The following is a 21,712-nucleotide window of genomic DNA, read 5'->3' as shown; positions in this document are numbered from 1 at the left end:
AAATTTCCACATAATAAAACCTGATCACACAAAGGTAGTCAAGGTAAGATTTATCATTATCATTGTCAACATGGGGCCCCCAGATGAACCTTTATTAAGCTTTATTAAGTCACATGTATCTTTGGTGTTTGTTCTGTTGTAATAAAAAGAGGTGTGTTTGCTCATAGTGCCTTGAAGAGACGGCCGCTGAAAAACAATTTTCAGCAGCTGCAACTGCAAACGTTTGAAACTGCACAGCATATTGGAGGGATAAGATCCATCTACTCACCCGTGCTTGCGCGTTGATTTTACCATCATACTTTGAAATTAAATTGCAGTAAAGTTTACAAATAATTGATGGTATAATCAAAAGTCAATGAATTCATGAGCAGTACAACCTTTAAGTTGACGACTTACAAGCGTTTCTCTTTTTGTATGTGATCATTTCTAAAAGAGGCATCAAACTCAGTGACCTCGAGAGAGCATAATTCCTTTGACTGTGCCTTAAACGAGCACAGCTGCATGAAACTGGAACCATGGGATGAGCTGAGAACAGAGGTGAACTGATGCCCTTACTGTGCGGCACATTTTTGGTTATTACACTGATCCTTAAAAAAAATCAATGTATTTGTTTTTGTTGTTAATGGCATAAGACATGTCACTGTTCAGTAAACGGATGAGAAGAAGAGGGTTTGACCTTTGACCTGGGGTGGAGCTAAGACTACTAAGACTATTATAATTTTTATGTTTAAATTTAAATAACTATATTAATGTGTGCATGTGCAAGAATATATGAAGACGTATATCTGGCTGTTTAAAGACAGATTTTGATTGTATTTATTTAATAAAACAGTTTTTTTTTTTTTTTGGTTTGCTGTCATTTTTCTTTGGGCATTAATGATAAAACAGTGCTTCTAAACTCTGGTCTATGGGACAGTTTGGGTCATTCCCTCAGTGAGGACAGTGAACTTGATGAGAGTGACTCTGAGTAAAAGTGGATCCCAGAATCAGATTTGAGGAACAGTCACGAAGTCAGGGGTCAGTAAAGGGGTTGTACATATGTGATGTATGTGGGTAAGCAATAGTGTGTGCATGTAAATGATGATCTGTGTACACATGTGTGTGTGTGTATGAGGCGCTTGGAGAGGATTTTTGGGAGGGAGGTGTAAGGTAACAGGATGCAATCGTACCCCAAAAGTCAAATGAAAGAAATGTGATATCCACCTATGTCAATGTCAGACACATTCAGACACACAGAAACACATACAGAGTAACCCATGCATGCATGACACACACAGAAACGCACATCAAATGCTTATATGAAAATTAACTTGATGTTTGTTAAAAAAAAAAAAAAAAAAAAATATTTGATTGTTTTGCTTGTTTTCTCCTAAATCTACAATATGAGCAGACACAGAAAACTGACATTTTGCTACCCTTATAGCACACTGTTGCCCTGAAGTAATGAGATCATTTCTGGTGATTGAGGTGGTGAGGGACAAATTTGTTGCTTGATATGTCAGCAGGGACCCCCAAGCTTTCAAAAGGCAGGGTGAAATATATTTTCTCCAAAAATGAAAAAAAAAAATCATGTCATAAAGAGTTAGGCTGCACTTGTGGTATAAAACTGATGTATGCATGTATTAATGTTTGTATTTTTATATATGTGGTGGTTAATGCTGTTGCCTCACAGTGAGAAGGTCTTGGGTTTGAATCCACTGGCCAGCTGGGGCCTTGTTGTGTGGCATTTATGTAAAGGGCATGGTCATGTATATGCCTCTCTGCCTATGGCAGCTGGGATAGGCTCCAGGATGGATGTGTGCACAAACATAACTATTTAAACATATTTTGTTGAACTGTTACTTGAAAAATGTACAATAAAGAAGCAAATCCACCTGTTAATAGGAAAAACAACCTGATTCACATTTGGTCCACAAGCACAGTTAGATGTTAATTCCCGACACTGTAAAAAGGTCTAGATTCACTGAACCCTTTGTTTATTCATGTATTGTCTTATGGGTAGTAAAAAAACAAACAAAGTAAAATAAAGTAAAATTTAAACTCTGCTGAGGTTCTTAGAAGAATGAATGTACCCTCAGAAACACAAAAGAGATCAAAGAAGTGTCCTGAAGGGGATTTTGTGCTCCACTGTGGAAGCATCTTGAATTTTAACATTGTCACAGAATCTTCTAGAAAACTCACCCTGCATGCAGATTAAATGCACATTCCTGATGAGATCACTACGGATGGATTGAATGGGACTGCTGGTGCCTCCAAAACAAAGCATATAGAAAAAAAAGCCCTTTAAATATTAATTAAAATGCACATCACCAATAACTGTACAAACAAGGCTGTACTTAGTTATATGAATTTGTCCACAATGAAACTGAAAGCTGCCACCTTTAGTTTTCTTTCCATCTGCCATGTTTGAGACCTGACAAAGGATGCTGCAGTTATTGATTAATCATATCTGAGCTTTCTTTAACAACACTATGGAGATTTTTTTTTTCTCTGCTCTTTTGTGTTGGTGTGTATTTGCGTCAGTGTTTGGTCCAAGTTCAGTCAGCGATAACTCAGCAGCGCATGTGTTGCTTATAAATTAAGCCTGTAGCTTAGCTGCTTTGTTTTCCCAGAAAAGCAGATTTTCCCTCAGACTTGAGAATTATTCATACTCCCCTGCATACATACAGGTGGCAAAGTCCACATAGATGACTATTTCAAATAGCATTTTATTCGTTTTACACAAAGACGGCTCAACCAGTTTGTAACAGAAATGTCTTTTCATGAAACTCCAATAAGACAAAGCTGACTTCAGTGTGGTTGAGGGCTGCCTAATGTAATTTATTTTGAAACATTTATTCAGATTTAGTCTCTTTGCAGTGGTCTCAATTCCTCTGTTCTCTCTCAATAAGAAAAAAAAACTTTTTAAAAGTAAGTTCACTGCGTTACACAATCCTCTTCAGTTTGTTAGTGAGTTTGGTGTCCTGTGTATGTGTATGTGGTTTGTTTGGCTTATTGGGAATCCACTCCCACTAGTGGTTGGTTTTACATGTCTGTGCAGTCAACTTTGCCCTTCTGCTGCCAAAGTCTTCATCCAATAAACACATTTTAGGGATATTATAAAACTCACTACAGAAAAGTCCTGTGTGTGTCAAAATTTCAACTTTATACCGAGACCGTATCATCACATTATCTGGTTGGGAAATCAGTCAAGATGATCATACTGGAAAGCAAAAAAGTCTCATTCATGCAAGTCTAAATTAAGAAAGTCAAAGTAAGTGAATAATGTGTAATTTTGATTATTGTCAGTTAATGAAGTGCCCTTATGCAGAATGGTTCATAATATTTTTTTCTGCTTTGCTTTGTTTGAGTTTTATCAAGCAGTGATCAAGAAAGGTAAATAAATTATGTTACAATCTGAACTCTTGACTGGAACGAGCTCAGTTGTATCAGCGGTCCAAATAATCTTATCAGGTCCTTAATGCAAAAAGTTGAGTCATGATTCCTTCAAACTTTTGTGTCTGGGATGCACACGAACGTACAGTACATGGCAATCTCATCCAGCTGTCAGATGCAGACCACGTCAAGTCCTGGCAATGGCAGCTGCTGGACATTTGAGTCATGGGATTTTTCACAACAAAGTGAGTGGGATTGTTTGCTTATGAACCCCTTATCAAAGGCTGGACTGAGGACCTTGTTCAGATAAATATCCAACAGAGTCGAGCTGCTCTTCACTCTCCAACACGACAAAACCACAACTGGTAACCAAAGCAACATGGCTCCATCGCTTCTTCCAGCAGTGGGAGGACTTTTGCTACTTTTCTCCTTCTCATCAGCAGTAAGTCACCGAGCACTGTTGAACTTTTTGCTGATGCAGTTTTGTAATTTGTAATTGCAATTTTTTTGTCCTTTTTTGTGCAGCAAATCCGAGGAGACAACATTGCGTCTTGCACCTTAAACGATGGCTTTGTAAGTATGCAGCTATGAGTCAGAATTTTGTGTTCTTCCAGTATGGGTTGTGTTTCAGCGCGCTATCATAAAATTCTGTCTGTGTTTAGGGAAAATACTGTCCTACCACGTGTGGAGTTGCTGATTACATGCAGACATACACAGAACTGGTGGACAGGGATTTGGACAATTTGCTAAGGGAGCTGCAAACAATCGCCAATTTGACTAAAGGCACTGAAGAAAAAATTGTCTACATGAAAGATACAACTGTGGCACATCAAAAGAGCTCTGACCCAGGTAACACAATCATTTTGTGACATTAAGTCATGTTAACACTCACATTAATACAATTAGGCTGAACTGATACATAGTATATTTATACAACACATCACTTTTCCATTTCAGACACACATTTCAAAAAGTCAACAAGTATCCTGGATGACGTCCTTCGGTTTGAGAAGACCATAATTGCTCAGGAACAACAAATTAAGTAAGTTACCTTCAACAGTCACCCTCATACTGAGTGTAGAGGCTCATTACTTGGCATCTGTGTATAAAACTGAAGGTAAAGTTCACACAGCACAAACTATATCCACTATAATTCTCTCTTTCCAGTGAACTTCAGAACGTAATCTCCTCCAACGAGAGAAGAATGGCAGACTTGAAACAGCTGTCGATTTTGCTGCAGCAGAAGTGCAGTGAGCCCTGCAGAGATACAGTTGAGATCCAACCCACCACAGGATTAGGTAAAAAGATAAGAAAAACAAAAAAAACAGTGACCTCCAGGTCATTCCCATTTCACAAGACATTTCTCAATCTTGTCTCATCTGAACGTTTGTTCTTTTTCAGTGTTTAGTTAGAGGCTAAAATCAATATGCTGCTTCAGAGCAGAGCAAACATTTATCCTAGATGTAATATCTTGTGACCTGAATTTTCTGGACATTATTATATAATTCTTGACATAATTTAGAAAATATTCAGGTTTTTCTATTTTGATTTGTCATAACAGGCTGCTGTTAAAAGCCTTTGAGCTGTCGACCTTGTATTTTTTACCTAACTTTTTTAATAGATTTTTTTCTAATCAGACTGCCAGGATATTGCAAACAAGGGAGCCACGACCAGCGGTCTTTACTATGTGAAACCAACTAAAGCAACAGAGCAGTTCCTGGTCTATTGTGAGATTGACAACTTTGGACGTGGTTTCACAGTAATACAAAGGGTATGCATCATCTGAAACTATAACTATCTACATTTTGCACTGTATTTTTTTTTTTTGATGGAAATAGATAATATCAGAAATCTGTTTTAATGAAAAAAATGATGTAAACTGAATGAGACTAAGGCCTTGATGAATTCAGATGTCAGCTGATAGATTAAAAAAGGGGAGGCTAACAGAAAAGCCTCCTCTACTAATATTTTCTACTTTTAAAGAAGGCATTAAATCATTACTGTTTTTACTGAATAAGAGCAGAAACTGCCCTATAAAATGTGACTCTGATCACTCCTTCATGCCTATAGAGACGTGATGGCAGTGTGGACTTCCACAAAGACTGGGTCCAATACAAGGAGGGCTTCGGTTATCTCTCCCCAGACGACACCACAGAGTTCTGGCTGGGCAACGAGAAGATTCACCTGCTCACTACCGGCTCCCCTCTCCCTACTGTGCTCAGGATAGAGCTTGTTGACTGGGAGGGCAACAAAAGGTGAACACACACACACACACACACACACACACACACACACACACACACACACACACACACACACACACACACACACACACACACACACACACACACACACACATACACACAAACATGATGACAGATTATGTAAGAAAGGGAATTGCTGACAATGCAAACATGACTGCCTTGGCACGAGATTCCCTTAGAGCAGGGCTCTTCATCTCCAGGCCTCGAGAGCCCCTCTCCTGCAGGTTTTAGATGTGTCTCTGCTTCAACACACCTGATTCAAATATAGAAGTCATTAGCAGGACTCTGGAGAACTTGACTGCATACTGAGGAGGTAATTCAGCCATTTGATTCAGGTGTGTTGGATCAGGGACACATCTAAAACCTGCAGGACAGGGGCTCTCGAGGCCTGGAGATGAAGAGCCCTGCCTTAGAGGAAGGAAAACAGTGACTTCGCAGTGGCTACCAACAACTAACTTCAGATCCATCATTCTCTTTTCTCCAGGTATGCCGACTATAACATGTTCAGAGTGGGGCCAGAGATCGACATGTACCGTATGACCTACGGTTACTACTTTGGTGGTGATGCCGGAGATGCTTTTGATGGTTTTGACTTTGGAGATGACCCCAGCGACAAGTTCTACACAGCACACAATGGCATGCAGTTCAGCACTTTTGACAAGGACAACGACAAGTATGATGGCAACTGTGCTCAGCAGGACGGCTCTGGCTGGTGGATGAACAGATGTCATGCTGCACATTTGAATGGAAAATACTACACAGGTAAGACCCTCCTGGATATAGGTTGTGCCAAACCCTCTAATTGATGTTCATTTATATAATGGGTTCAGTTCACTGTGCTGTAATTGTGTTGTTTTAACACCCCAGAGACACAAATATTGCAATGATTTGAGGTCTAAACTGTTTGCATTATCTTTTCGCAGGTGGCAGGTACACTGAAAAGGATGCTGGTGAATTTGGCTTCGACAATGGCATCATTTGGGTCACATGGCACAACCGCTGGTACTCCCTTAAAGAGACCACCATGAAGCTCATTCCCCTCAGCCGCATCACAGCAGGCGGACAGCAGGCTGGAGTGAAACAGTTTGGTGGACTTGGAGATGCTTAAAAAGGAGACAAGCTTTTGTTATGCTCACTAACAGCCCTGAAAACTCCTTAGATTAAATAAAATGTCTCCATGGAAGCTTTCTGACTTTCTGTTTTTCTGTAACGTTTGCAGAACACCTGCAAGTTCCTTTTCCTTTTCAATGGTTTTCATATCTTTAAATAAATCAAATGAAAATAAATTTGCTTTACTAGATATGGGTGGTCCGTGTAACATACGACTACAGTTGCTTGTTTAACAAAAAAAAATTTCACTAAGGTACTGAATAAGGCTAAATTAGACATGGAGAAGTGGTCAAAACTCCCTCTGTCTGTTGTAGGAAGAATAAACTCAGTCAAGCTGACAATCATGCCAAGGCTCTTATATCTGTTTCAAACCATACCAGTCTTTATTCCTAAGAAGTTTTTCAAAGAACTAAACAAACATATATCTGTGTTCATTTGGAATAAAAACATTCCGAGAATTAGAAAGGAATATCTAGAGAGACAGAAAGAGGAGGCTGGATTATCCCTACCTAATTTCCTTTACTATTGCTGGGCAACCAATATCCATAAGTTTTTGTACTGGTTTATGGATCAGTCGGATGCTGAATGTCCAGATTGGGTCTACCTGGAACAACATTCTAGCAGTCCAGTTTTGCTTAGCTCATTAATATGTAGCCCTTTACCATTAAGTAAATGTCACTGGACAAACAATCCAGTTGTTGGGGGCTCTCTAAAGATATGGTCCCATTTTAGGACTCATTTTCGATGTAGAAACGCTTTAACTGCATCTCCAATGCGCTGCAATGTTCAGTTCACCCCATCCTTGATAGATCCATCCTTTCAGAAGTGGCACGAGAGTGGCATAACTTGCATAAAGGACCTTTTTGAAAGAGGCCAATTTATTTCTTTTGAACAGCTAAAAAGGGACTTCGGTGTCCCTCAGGGTGACTTCTTTAGGTATCTCCAAGTACGCAGTTACGTGAAAGCTAATTTTTCATTAACGCTGCCTCGAATAACGTGGATTGATGAATGTTTGGATATGAATCCGATAAGGGCTTAGTATCAGCTATACATGGCAAAATTCAGAACGTTGCATTCCCATCACTTAGACATCTGAAAGAATCATGGGAAGAAGAGTTAGGGGAACTATTTACTGATGCAGCCTGGCAGGCCGCAATCTCAAGAATCCACTCTTCTTCAATTTGCATTAGACATAGCCTGCTACAGTTTAAGGTGCTGCACAGATTACATCTGTCCCCTAATAAACTATCTAGAATGTTTCCTGGCGTAGACTCATCTTGTGTTAGGTGTGGGCACAGCCCTGCTGATCTCAGTCATATGTTCTGGCTTTGCCCCAGGCTCCTCCCCTTTTGGGAGTCAATCTTTAGGACGATTACATTTATATGCAAGAGGAATATTGATCGAAGTGCACTAACTGCCTTATTTGGGGTTGTCCCTCCGACAACACCAATAACAACGCAGCAGGCCAATGCCACAGCATTTGTTACACTACTTGCAAGATGCCTAATATTATTCAATTGGAAGAGAGCTGCTCCTCCGTCTCATAAGCAATGGATAGAAGATGTTATGTTCCATCTGAAGCTTGAGCAGCTGAAACATACAGTTAACGACTCAATTCAACAATACAACATCACCTGGCAGCCATTTCTTTTGTATTTTGAGACAAAGACCTCCTGAGCATATAGCCCTCCCACCTGCCCTCCCCTCCTCCCCTCCATATCCTCCTCCATCCCTCCTCCCTTCCCCTCCTTCCTGTGACATATATGATGTCAGCACCTGTTGTCATTTTGTTTTTATTTCATTGTTGTTATTACATGTTTAAAACAAATAAAAAGATTTGAATAATAGATATGGGTGGTCAGTACTTCATTGGGCTGTCTTTGAATTCATTTGCTGTCAGCCCAGAAATACAACAATGTGAAGTTAGTTTGGCTACCAGATGTAAAATGATGATAAAATGATGTTGAGATGATACAAACATATTTTAGAAAGTACAGTGCATGGGCAGTAATATACACCTGTACATAAAGCCAGACATGCCCTGACATAAATTCCATTCTAAATGCTAATCCAATCAACACCACAGTGACACTCTGGCAACAACAAATGAAGTTTTTGTTTTCACCACATCAAAACCCTCCTGTGGAACTTAAAAACCAACTGAGTTTCCTCTAAAGGCCGTGAAACACAGAAACATTGGTCATCAGTATTTTCTCTTTCATAAATTGTAAAATATCAGCATGGCCAGTGACCCTCAGTGAACGGCACCAAATAGCTGGAAACAGTCCAGAATGACTCCAACAACTACGCTGCATGAAGGACTCTTCATAGACTCGCTTCACTACAGTAATTTACCAGCTTAGTAAACATGTCACTCATGCCTACAAGCATACAGTATCTGCCTTTTATTAACAAACAATTCATTATCATTTGCTTTTTTTTTAAAAAAAAATCAATAAAATCTTTTTTTTTTCATCCAAGTTTTTTATATATACAGTGCTTCACAAATTTATTAGACTCCACCCAGTGTGAGGTTTGTGGCACAGCTGCACTAAATTAAGAGTCCTGGTAATTACCAAAAAAAAAATTTTATGTTTCTGCAATGATTAATCCACCAGTATTCACAAGCTCTTTACTCAAAATGATATTTTTAATGTTAAAATATAATTACTGTTGTTATCAATGAATTTTCAAGTTTACTTCTTCATACAAAAAGCAGAAAAAAAGTAAATCACATTGTTATTTTTTGATTAAAATAACCATTTACGGCTGGTTATTTGCATTCTTGAACAGAAAAAGTAGCATTTGTGGTTGAATGCTTTGTTAATTTCTGCTCAAATTTCAATATAAAAATGTGAATTCAGTTTATTTGCCTAGTAAATAACAACATCATTTTGTTATGATAAGTGACAATATAATTTTTATATTAAACAAGTTTTTGACAGATTTCCAAAGTATTTGTGTTTTCTTGTTTTTGTTGCTTGTATTCTAATAAATTTGTTAAGTATTGTATAATCTCAGAATAACCGAACAAATTATGGAGCTCTGCACCTTTCTGGCATCAAGCCATTTGTCATATCATTGCACAGATATTGGAACATCACTGTGTAGTTTATTTTGAACCACACTGTTTGTTTACTTTGCATTGCACTGGTAGTACTTGTCCCCGTTCATCCTCAGACTCACATTGATAATTTTTCATGGAGTCCAAATTCCACCAGCCTCTTGGTACATAATCATACGAAATGACACATTAATATCTGTGGCTGCTGCCCAAAAGCAGTGGCAACAGAATATTTTTTTAAATTAATCTCATAATAATGTTGGCAAAAAGATTGTCCTGAACTAGATTGTTTGAATTAGCTGTGCCAAAGCATGGCAGCCCACGCACTGCAGCGGACAGGTTAAAGTTTAGATTGGATAACCATTGACAGATGTACTCTGTTAGGCAAACATAGTGTGGTAGAGCAGCCAAACTATGACCTTTGACCTCACCAAATTCAATTCATTCAATGTTCTCATTTGATCAAAATACAAAATAGGAAATTTGTGGAAATTTTAATATGCTGACATGTCTGTAATGAATATTGTGCAAAAGTATAGTGCAAAGAATTACTGCCGAAAACACAAATCTCAGATTTACTATAATCATTTATTTTGTTTTTTCTTTCTTTCCATGTTTCCATGCCTATCCCAGCTGACAGGGCAAGAGGCAGGGTACATCCTGTACAGGTCACCAGCCTGTCGCAGGCCCAACTCAGAGAGCCAGACAACCATTCACAGCTATGGGCAGTAACTGCATGTCATTGGATCGTGGGAGGAAACCCACACAGACACAGCAAGAACATGCAAACTCCACACAGAGAGGCCCAGGCCAAGGTGGAATTGCACCCAAGATGTCATTCTAGATGCGAGGCAGCAGTGCTAACCACCACACCACGGTGCTGCACCCTTTTTTATCATTTCTTTATTAATAACATGCTAATGGCATTGATACACAGAAACATGAGGTTGCACATTCATCAGGGAACAACTAAAATTGTTATTTTTGTTTGAGCTATATCAAGCAATGATTAAGAAAGGTTTATAAAGTATTTTACAACCCGAGTTCTTCACTGGGACAAACTCAATTTGACTGGAAGCCCAGATCTAAAATGTCATCATTTACTAATGCAAAAAAATGACTTGCTTTGTCATCATTAAGGGCACTGGGACATACTAATGCATCTCAAATAACTAAAATATCATGAAAAGGGTTTTTTTTTTTTGTAACTTAATTCATAAAGGCAAATATTCTATATTCAGTACACGTAAACTGAAATATTTGAGGCATTTTTGTTTTCATTTTGAAGAAGAATTGCCATCTTAAGAGTTTCTTCATCACTAAACTCCTTTCACGTGTTTATACACCATCATTGCATTTAGATATTTAAACTAGCATTTAGTTATTGTTGGGGTTTTCTCTCTAATATTGTAGCATCTTTACTGTACAATATAAAACTCCTTAAGGTGAATGTTGTGATTTGGTGCTACATAATAATAAAAATAAAATAAATAAAACAATAAAATAAAATAAAATAAAATAAAATAAAATAAAATAAAATAAAATAAAATAATAAAACTAAATTGAATTGAATTGAATTGAATTGAATTGAATTGAATTGAATTGATGAGGGTCATCTGACTGTTGGCTTATAGGTCATGAAAATCCGTGCGTTCAAACCCTCATCCATCCATATATACATACATTTTGTGCCACTTATCTGGGCTCCAGCCACAAGGGTAGCAGTCTAAGCTGAGACACCCAGATCCCCTTCTCCCCATCCATGTTCTCCAGCTCTTCCCGGGACACAAAGGCATTCCCACCCAGCTGAAACATCTCAGTCTTGGGTCTGCCCCAGGGCCTCCTCCTGGAAGGACATGCCCGAAGCACCTCACCTAGGAGGCATCCAGGATGCATCCTAGTCAGATGCCTGAACCACTTCAAATGGCTCATTTCAATGTGGAGGAGGAACTCTGAGCCCCGCCCAAATGACTGAGCTTCTCAGATTATCTCCAACCCTCAGCTCTTTCATCACCACAGCAGATTGGTTAATTGTCCTTATCACTGCCAATCCCACACCTTTCCACTCTTCTCTCACTCATGAGCAAGACTCCGAGATACTTGAACTCCTCCGCTTGGGGCAGCAATTCATTCCCAACCCAAAGTGGGAATGAATTGCTGCCCTTTTCCAACTGAAAATCATGCCTGTAGCCTTAGAGGTACTAATCAAAATTCTAGCCATGTCCCACTCAGCTGCAAACTAAGCCAAAAGAACCACATCATCAACAAAAAGCAGAGAGGTAATCCTGAGGGCACCAATCCAGGAATTGTCAGCTGCTTGACTGCATCTAGAAATTCTTTCCATGAACAGAATTGTTGACAAAGGGTAGTCAAGCTTCCACTGGGACTTGCTATGGTTCTATAGGTTTTTACAGTTTTACAGTTGCCTGTATCCAAAAAAGATAAAGATATCCAAAGATATCCAAAGCATTCCCTATAGGACACCCCAATGGACGTGGTCAAATGGCTTCCCCAAGTTCCTAAGTGTCCACTCAACTGTGAATTTCACAGCTCTCATGTTTACTCTTCCACTTATCCATGGCCGGGTGCAGGGGCAGCAGCCTAAACAGAGAAGCCCAGGTCACTCTCTTCCCAGCTACCTTCTCCAGCTCATCTGGGGGAACATGTAGGCGTTCCCAGGCCAGCCAAAAGATATACTCTCTCTAGCATGTCCTGTGTCTGCCCAGGGGCCTCCTCCCAGTAGCACCTCACCCATGAAGTGCCCAGGAGGCATCCTTTAATTTCCCTGATGGAATCTTCCTAAAGGGATTAATAAAGTTTAATCTAATCTAATCTCTAGTCAGATGTGCTTTATTGAAGCATACAGCATTAGTTGACTGGAAGGAAAAAGTGTGATAGGAAACGATAATTTGTATGAGAATTTAAAAGCCTAATGGCTGCGCTTGATTAGCACACCTGACTCACCTGATCCAAACCACTTTGAGGATCTATGAGATATTGTCAAGAGGAAAAGGAGAAACCCAAAAATAGATGAAGGCCACAATCAAAGCAACCTGGGCTTCAGTAACATCTCAACAGTACCACAAACTGACTTCCTGCATGTCACACCACATTGTGATGAAGCGCTCCGAACCAAGTACTGAGTGTATACACATACTTTTCAAAAGATGGACATTTCTTTATTTTACATCCTTTTTTGACCAAACTATAAAATATTCTAATTCTGACTTTTATGAGCTATAAGCCAAAGTCATCAAAATGAAAACAAAAAAGGCTTGAAATATTTCTCTTTACAAGTAATGGATACAGAATATATGAAAGTTTACCCTTTGAATTCAATTTTTTTTTTTAAATAAACTTTTTCAGAATATTCTCATTTTTTAGCTGTGTGGCCACACAGTCATAAGCTAAGCTGTCAGTTGGTAGCTGTCAGACATTTCAGTCCCTTTTTGTTGCAACAGAGTGGGTGGGATTGTCTGCCTGTGGTCTTGCCTGAGGACCTTGTTCAGATAAATATCCAACAGAGTCAAGCTGCTCTTCACCCTCCAACAAGACAAAATCTCAACTTGTGGACAAAGCAACATGGCGCTATCACTTTTTGTCAGGGCTGGAGGACTTTTGCTACTTTGTTCCTTCTCAGCAGCAGTAAGTCATAGTCATACTTTTGTTTTGGCTGACACAAGTTCATTGAGCACAAAGTCCCAAATGTTTTTTTCCTTTTTTTTTTTTTTTTTTTTAGCAAATCAGCGTTAAAACATGCACCCCCAGTGATAGTGTTGTAAGTACGCAGCTACAAGGCAGAATTTTACATCTTCCTACAGTGTGGATGGTATTTCTGTACAAATAAATGAGCACACTATCTTTTTTTTTTTCTATTTAGGCAAATAACTGTCCTGACAAATGTGGAGCGGCTAATCTCCTCAGGTAAAGAAGAGAGAAAAATTAAAGAGCATGTGTAATAGTGGAACATATATCTAAAACTAATATTGCTTCTAATTTTTCTAAATGATGATGTTTTATATATATAAAACTCAAGATTCAAGAAGACTTTATTGTCATTATATGTAAACATATAATGAAATTTGCGTTCCAGAACACCCATCCAAGAGAAATACAAACACAGAAACAAACAGGGGGGACAGGTGTCTGAGGTCGTGCAGCCATTTTGCAGGCGCTACCTTTAGCAGGAAAACAGAAAGAGATACACTGGGATAGGTAGGTTCAAAAAAATCATCTCGTATTGTGTTCATTATGAACACCTTACAAGGTTCCAAAAAACACCTCAGCAAAGCAGTAGCACATTCAAAGCCTGGAGAGCACTAGGGTGGGTAGGGGAGGGGCTGCCAGCGGAGACGAGCAGGATACTGTGATGGCCACACAGCTTCCAGACCAGCAGTTCATGATAATGTTCATGATAAGATGGTATAGTCAGCCTTGGTTGCCAGGATACCAGTTCATACAGGTCACAACACGGGGCGGGGGTGAAGAGCATCTTCAAGAGGCGATTTAGATAGACAGCCATCCAAGGCCGTCTGGGAGCCAAATTCCAAATACTGCAATTGCTTTGGTTCAGGCCATCATAACTATTTGCTGACAGACCTTACAGTTTTCTGGTTACCTCTCAGAAGTCCAATTATCCGAATTTGGTTTTACTCTGCCATGCAGAACAGAGACTCCAACACTCCTCCAGATGTAATCCATTTAGATTCAGCTCTGCTGAGTCTGATTGAGTTCGTACTGTTTCTGCATTCCTCATAGGCAGCCTTACTAGGGCCTGAACAGCTGCCCGGAAACCAGGTATACCCAGGTCCAATTCGGGAAAAAAATCCTGGTATCAATATATATGCTGCGTGCACACAGTGCAGCCAGGAACGTTATCTTCCATCCCCACGGGAATCCATAACATAGCCAGCCGGGTGTGTAGTCGGACCAGAGGAAAGAGGGTTAACCTTCTCCCAGTCTCCTCATGATGAGAATTTGGCCATCAATATGTTGAGAGACCAGCTGACCAGATCCATAATTTAATTTCCAGTTCGGGGATGTGTGAAGAGATACTCTAAGCAGCGAAGCAGCAAAAAGCAGGGGTAGATAGGGAAGGTTGGGGAGAAGAGGAAAATGCTTCCGTCTCCACCGAGAGCAGGAAGAAAAAAAAAACTGTGCTTCTTATGGCCTGAGATGGCTTTAAGCCCCCTCAAGACTCCAGTGATGTTATTCAGCTGCAACTGGTTATCCATCTGTCTGTTTTTCCCTCCCAAATCCCTCTCCTCAGCTCTCTCTGTACGCTCTTCAGTTCCTTCTTATTTCCTGACTTGAAGGCTCTTTTTTCCTCCTCAGGAGAGCCTTGATGTCAGGAGTGATCCACGACTTATTGTTCGAGAAATACTGTACAGTCCTGGTGGCTGTGACATTATCTACATAAAAATTTATGTAGTCCATTATCCCGTTCACCAGACCATCAATGTCCTCCCCATGGTCATCACAAAAAACTTCCCATGTATCTTTGCTCTGTTCTTCACACAGACATACCATGTGGCTGTGTGAAGAACTTTGTGACATATGTGTGAAAAGTGCTATATAAATAAACTGAATTGCCTACAACTTTGGGGGAATTTAACCAGCATGCAAACTACCCCTGTTAAGGCCAATAGTATATGATAATAGTATATATAATAACAGTAACTATAACGGGTCCCTGCAAAGATTCACAATGTGACACACAAGGTGACTGCCAGTGATGACCGTAAACCTGAAAGAATTGTAATTTCTAAAGTGAGACTTGCATCCTGCTATACAACATGCATAGTGGTAATGTGTTTCATTTTTGTTCAGCCCTTGATAATGTACAGATAACATTTTAGAGTGTTAATACCACAGCTTGGCACACTCACGATGCAAACTCACCTTAACACAATACAGCTTGACTCCAACAAGTCGTGTCATGAATCTGCTGAGAGAAAGAAAAACACATCTACGTGAGTGCAGGGGACACATTAAAAGATAAATTGGCCTAAACGCAAAGAAGGATGTTTACTTAACGCTAAATGTTGTGTACAGGCAGTTAAAAAGGTGAAAGTGCTAACATCACCTCAATCATTAGCTTTGCTACCATGCCTACTCTCCTCTTAATGTCACGAGAGGAAAGCACTGGTTTAATAGTGTAATAATTCAGATAAAACTGAAGTTATTATACTCAGCCCCACAAACCTTAGAAACACAGTGACTAACCAGATGCTAACTCTGGATGGCATTACCTTGGCCTCCAGTAACACTATGAGAAATCTTGGAGTCATTTTTGAGCAGGATATGTTCTTCAATGCACATATTAAACAAATGCGTAGGACTGCTTTTTTGTATTTGCACAATATTTCTAAAATAATAATGAGGCCCCATCTTATCTTAAAGACCACATAGTCCCATATCACCCCAATAGAGCACTTCACTCTCAGACTGCTGGCTTACTTGTGGTTCCTCAGATACTTAAGAGTAGAATGGGAGGCAGAGCCTTCAGCTTTCAGCCCCCTCTTCTGTGGAACCAGCTCCCAGTTTGGATTCAGGAGACAGACACCCTCTCTATTTTTAAGATTAGGCTTAAAACTTTCCTTTTTGATCAAACTTATAATTAGGGCTGGATCTGGTGACCCTGAACCATCCCTTAGTTATGCTGCTATAGACCTAGGATGATGGGGGGTTCCCATGATGCAGTATTTCTTTCTCATTCATGTCTTTTTACTCTGTTTATACTCCACTCTGCATTTAATCACCAGTTATTATTAATCTCTGGCTCTCTTCCACAGCATGTCTTTTGTCCTGTCTCTCCCCCAGCCCCAACCAGTCGTGGCAGATGACTGCCCCTCCCCGAGCCTGGTTCTGGGTTCTTCCTGTTAAAAGGGAGTTTTTCCTTCCCACTGTCATCAAATGCTTGCTCATAGGGGGTCATTTTGACTGTTGGGTTTTCTCTGTATTATTGTAGTGTCTTTACCTTACAAAATAAAACTCCTTGAGGTGACTGTGGTGTGTTAGCTGTCATTTCTGTTTTGTTTTGTTTTTGTTTTTGCTTCTTGCACTTTCTTTTCTTCTACTTCTCATTCACTTTATTTGAGGCTCTAGTAATTCTCTCAGGGTTAATAGTTGTTATTAGTACAGAGAACTGCAACATAAAGTATTAAGGGGAAACCACAAACCAATTACAGTATATTTAACTCCTTCCAGGGAACTTCAGGACTTAATCTCATCCAATGAAAGAAAACTGGCAAAATTGAAACAGCTCTCCATTCAGCTTCAGCAGAATTGCAGTGACTCCTGCAAAGATGGAGAGATCCAACCCACCAAAGGATTACGTAAAAAAAAAAAAAAAAAAGATTTCAATCTTGCCTCATTTGAAAAATTTATCAAAAAATTAAAATTAATCAGTATGCTGTCAACATATTTATTATAAAAGTAATTCCTTATTACCTGAATGTTCAATAGACATACTTACCAAACGTATTCTGATGCTGACTGTTTGGATTGATCATAAATAGCACAGTTTTAAAAAGTTTAATAACGTTTTCTCCCTAACTTTTTATTTTTGGTTCTCCTCAGACTGCCAGGACATTGCAAACAAGGGAGCCACCAAAAGTGGTCTTTATTATGTGAGGCCAACGAAAGCAACTGAGCAGTTCCTGGTCTACTGTGAGACTGACACCTTTGGACGTGGCTTCACAGTAATACAAAGGTTATGCATCATCTGAACCACAAAGGAAAATGGCTCATCTGTCATCATCTTACACTAAATGATTCCATTCATTTTCTTAACTACTTATCCAAAGGTTGTAGTGGGGTTGGAGCAGTGTTTTTTTTTTTTTTTTTTTAGCCCCAAAGGTAATAAACTGATTGAGAAGACATGAAAAGTTTAAGTGTGCGATTGACTTTTTGTTTTGCCAGAGTTAAATAAGATCAAGCTTATGCATATGATTCATGAAATCAGGTATTAGTTAAACAAATGTAACATGGATGCTAGCACTTGTTTTCTAATCTTCAATAACAGTTTCTCATAAACTCCCTTTGTCATCAGTTTTTAAGAACTCATTCAAATCTATGAAGATTTAACAAATGTTTTACTGAGTAAGAGCAGAATCCACCCTGGCAGTGTGGACTTCCACAAAGACTGGGTCCAATACAAGGAGGGCTTCGGTTATCTCTCCCCAGACGACACCACAGAGTTCTGGCTGGGCAAAGAGAAGACTTGCTCACTACCGGCTCCTCTCTCCCTACTGTGCTCAGGATAGAGCTTGTTGACTGGGAGGGCAACAAAAGGTGCACACACACACACACACACACACACACACACACACACACACACACACACACACACACACACACACACACGCGATAAAAGATTATGTAAGGAAGGGAATTGCTGACAGTGTAAACATGGCTGCCTTGGCACGAGGTTACTTTAGAGGAAGGAAAACAGTGACTTCGCAGTGGCTACCAACAACTAACTTCAGATCCATCATTCTCTTTTCTCCAGGTATGCCGACTATAACATGTTCAGAGTGGGGCCAGAGATCGACATGTACTGTATGACCTACGGTTACTACTTTGGTGGTGATGCCGGAGATGCTTTTGATGGTTTTGACTTTGGAGATGACCCCAGCGACAAGTTCTACACAGCACACAATGGCATGCAGTTCAGCACTTTTGACAAGGACAACGACAAGTATGATGGCAACTGTGCTCAGCAGGACGGCTCTGGCTGGTGGATGAACAGATGTCATGCTGCACATTTGAATGGAAAATATTACACAGGTAAGACCCTCCTGGATATAGGTGGTGCCAAACCCTTAAATTGATGTTCATTTATATAATGGGTTCAGTTCACTGTGCTGTAATTGTGTTGTTTTAACACCCCAGAGACACAAATATTGCAGTGATTTGAGGTCTAAACTGTTTGCGTTATCTTTTCGCAGGTGGCAGGTACACTGAAAAGGATGCTGGTGAATTTGGCTTCGACAATGGCATCATTTGGGTCACATGGCACAACCGCTGGTACTCCCTTAAAGAGACCACCATGAAGCTCATTCCCCTCAGCCGCATCACAGCAGGCGGACAGCAGGCTGGAGTGAAACAGTTTGGTGGACTTGGAGATGCTTAAAAAGGAGACATGTTTTTGTTCTCCTTAGATTCAAAAAAATGTCTCCATGAAAACTTTCTGACATTTGGTTTTTCTGTAATGTTTGCAGAACACCTGAGTTCCTTTTGTTTTTCACTGGTTTCAAATCTTTCATTAAACGTCATTCTTTACCACAACCCCAATTCCAAAAAAGTTTGGATGCTGTGTAAAATGTAAACAAAAACAAAAGGCAATGATTTGCAAATCTCATAAACCCAAATTCAAATTCAAAATATATAAGAACCTTAAACTGAGACATTTTACCATTTCATGAAAGACATTTTCTCATTTTGAGCTTGAACACTGGGACAGGGCAACAAAAGGCTGGAAAAGTAAGTGCTAAGTGGTACCCAAATGAAACAGCTGATGGGACATTTTGCAGCTAATTAGGTTCATTGGTAATAGTTCAGTAATGTGATTGGATATTTTTTTAAAAATTAGCCTCTTAGAGAAGCAGAGTTTCTCAGAGGTAAAAATGGCTCTCTGGCCATCTTTAATTCACCAGTCTGCAAAAAACAGCATCTACAAATTGTGGAACAATTTTAGAATAACGTTCCTGTGAAGAATCTGAATATCTCATCATCTGCGGTAAATAATATCAAAAGATTCAGGGAATCTGGAGAAATCTTTGTGCGTGAAGGACAAGGCTGAAAATCAGTATTGGATGTCTGTGGCCTTCAGGCCCTGAGGGGGCACAGCATTAAAAACAGGAATGATTCGATCATGGAAATCACTGCACAGGCTCAAGAAGACTTCCAAGAATCACTGAAATGCAGTTGTGTTCTCTGGGCCAAAGCTCATTTAAAATGGACTGAAGCAAAGTGGAAACTGTTCAGTCATCAAATGAATTCCAATTTGAAATTCTGTTTGGAAAACACGGGTGCATTGTCCTCCAGACTAAAGAGGAGAGGGACCATCTAGCTTGTTCTCAGTGCTCACTTCAAAAGCCTGCACCTATGGTATGGGTGTTCATGGATGCCTGTGGAAAGGACAGCTTGCACATCTGGAAAGGCGCCATCAATGCAGAACGTATACACAGGTTTTAGAGCAACATTTGCTCTCATCCAGATGACGTCTTTTTGAGGGAAGGCCTTGCTTATTTCAGCAAGACAACATTAACCCGCATACTGCATCTATTACAACAACAGCATGGCTTCATAGAAAAGTCCTGGTGTTGAACTGTCCTGCCTGCTGTCCACACCTTTCAGTAAATGAAAACATCATGAAATGAAAAATGCAACAAAGAAGACCCACAACTGTTGAGCAGCTAGAATCGGTCAGACAAGAATGGCACAACATTCCTCTCCCAGACTTACGAGGTGATGCTACACTGTGGTGAACATGTCCTCTGTGCCATCTTTTTTTGAAACATGTTGCTGCCATCAAATTCAAAATGAGCTAATATGTTTCCTAAAATGGTAAATTTTCTCAGTTTAAAATTGTGATATGTTTCCTGTGTTCTATCATGAATAAAATGTGGGTTTAAAGTGTTTTCAAATCATTGCAATTTGTTTTTATTTACAATTTTACACAGGGTCCCGACTTGTGTAGAATTTGGTTGGTCATTACTTCACTGGGCGTCTATTTTGGGCTCAAGTGCTAAAAATACAAGAACGTAAAGTTTATTTGGCAACTGATGTTGAGATTAAACAAAACATCTGCTACAAAAAATTAATAATCAAGTAAGCTTAAGTACAATACATCTCTGACCTGATCTGAATTTGTTTTACAATGTGTGGTCACAAATATAGGCATGCATGCAATGCTAGGCAGCAGCCTTGAAAGAAATACTGCTGTAAATGCTAATATTATGTCCACTTTATTTGCTGCATAACATTATCAACACCATTGGGACACACTGTGAATATTTATTAAAGCTTTGTCATCACTCAGTTAAATACACAAAGACACAGCGCAGTTTCTTCTGACCTTCTCTCTACTTCTCCATCAACACTCTCAAAGCAAACATTTCAGCTCTAGTGCTCTTTCTCAGCATGAAGCCATACTGCTGCTCACTGATCATCACCTCTCTTATTAACCTAGCTTCAGCAACTCTCCCATATCTTCATGGTATTAATCATCAGCTTTTCCCCTCTGTAGTCACTACAGCTCTGCCTTTGCCACCTATCTCTTTGCCACACACTCAGCCTCCCAGTACTCCTGTTTACTTTCTTCATCTCCCTAATCATCTCACTTTCTCTTTGCTAGCCTCTTTCTTTGAATGCTTTCCTGCACTTCCTCATTCCACCAACAAGTCTCCTTGTCTTTTTCTTCACCAAATACTGCCTTGGCAGTGTCCCTCAGCACTACAGCTGTACTTTGATCTGGTAACTCTTCCCTACCACCCTGGCCTGGCTCAATTCCACCCAGAACTCAACTCCTTCTTCACCTCCTCTTCATTTATCATCAGCCATCAGCAGCACAATTACCATGTGGGTAGTCTAAATTTTTTTATGATCCATATGTTTGATTTGGCAAAGATTTTACGCCAGATGCTCTCCCTGATGCACCCCTCCCCATTTATCCAGACTTGCGACCGACACTAGGAGTACACTGGCTTGTTGCCACCCTGTGGCCAGGTTCAAAGCAATGAAACAGTTCAATAGTTTTTCTTTCATAAAATGAATAATTCTGAAATATTAGTAAGGCGGGTGACCCTCAAAGCACTGCTCTACAAATGACACATTAGAAAGAGTCCATTATGACCGTAAGACATGTAATTAGATTACTCTCATTACAGTAACT

At 39.7% G+C, this 21,712-nt stretch overlaps 1 protein-coding gene and 1 pseudogene across 1 annotated transcript; both read left to right on the top strand.

Moving 5' to 3' along the window:
* The first annotated feature begins 3,585 nt into the window (after window positions 1-3,585).
* Window positions 3,586-6,822, top strand: fgg (fibrinogen gamma chain). The gene is made up of 9 exons (XM_030758861.1): window positions 3,586-3,817; window positions 3,901-3,948; window positions 4,038-4,224; window positions 4,333-4,417; window positions 4,543-4,673; window positions 5,013-5,146; window positions 5,446-5,630; window positions 6,124-6,401; window positions 6,563-6,822. Exons 1-9 carry the CDS (start codon window positions 3,755-3,757, stop codon window positions 6,745-6,747), a joined length of 1,296 nt encoding a protein of 431 aa, XP_030614721.1. The 5' UTR covers window positions 3,586-3,754; the 3' UTR covers window positions 6,748-6,822.
* Window positions 6,823-12,912: 6,090 nt separating this feature from the next.
* LOC115785624 (fibrinogen gamma chain-like) lies at window positions 12,913-20,751 on the top strand (annotated as a pseudogene).
* The last annotated feature ends 961 nt before the right edge of the window (window positions 20,752-21,712 follow it).

This window comes from Archocentrus centrarchus, chromosome 1 (genome assembly GCF_007364275.1).
Source record: "Archocentrus centrarchus isolate MPI-CPG fArcCen1 chromosome 1, fArcCen1, whole genome shotgun sequence".
Taxonomy (NCBI): Eukaryota; Metazoa; Chordata; class Actinopteri; order Cichliformes; family Cichlidae; genus Archocentrus; species Archocentrus centrarchus.
Note: the sequence above shows the minus strand (reverse complement) of the source record. Positions and strands in the feature narration are given on the sequence as shown.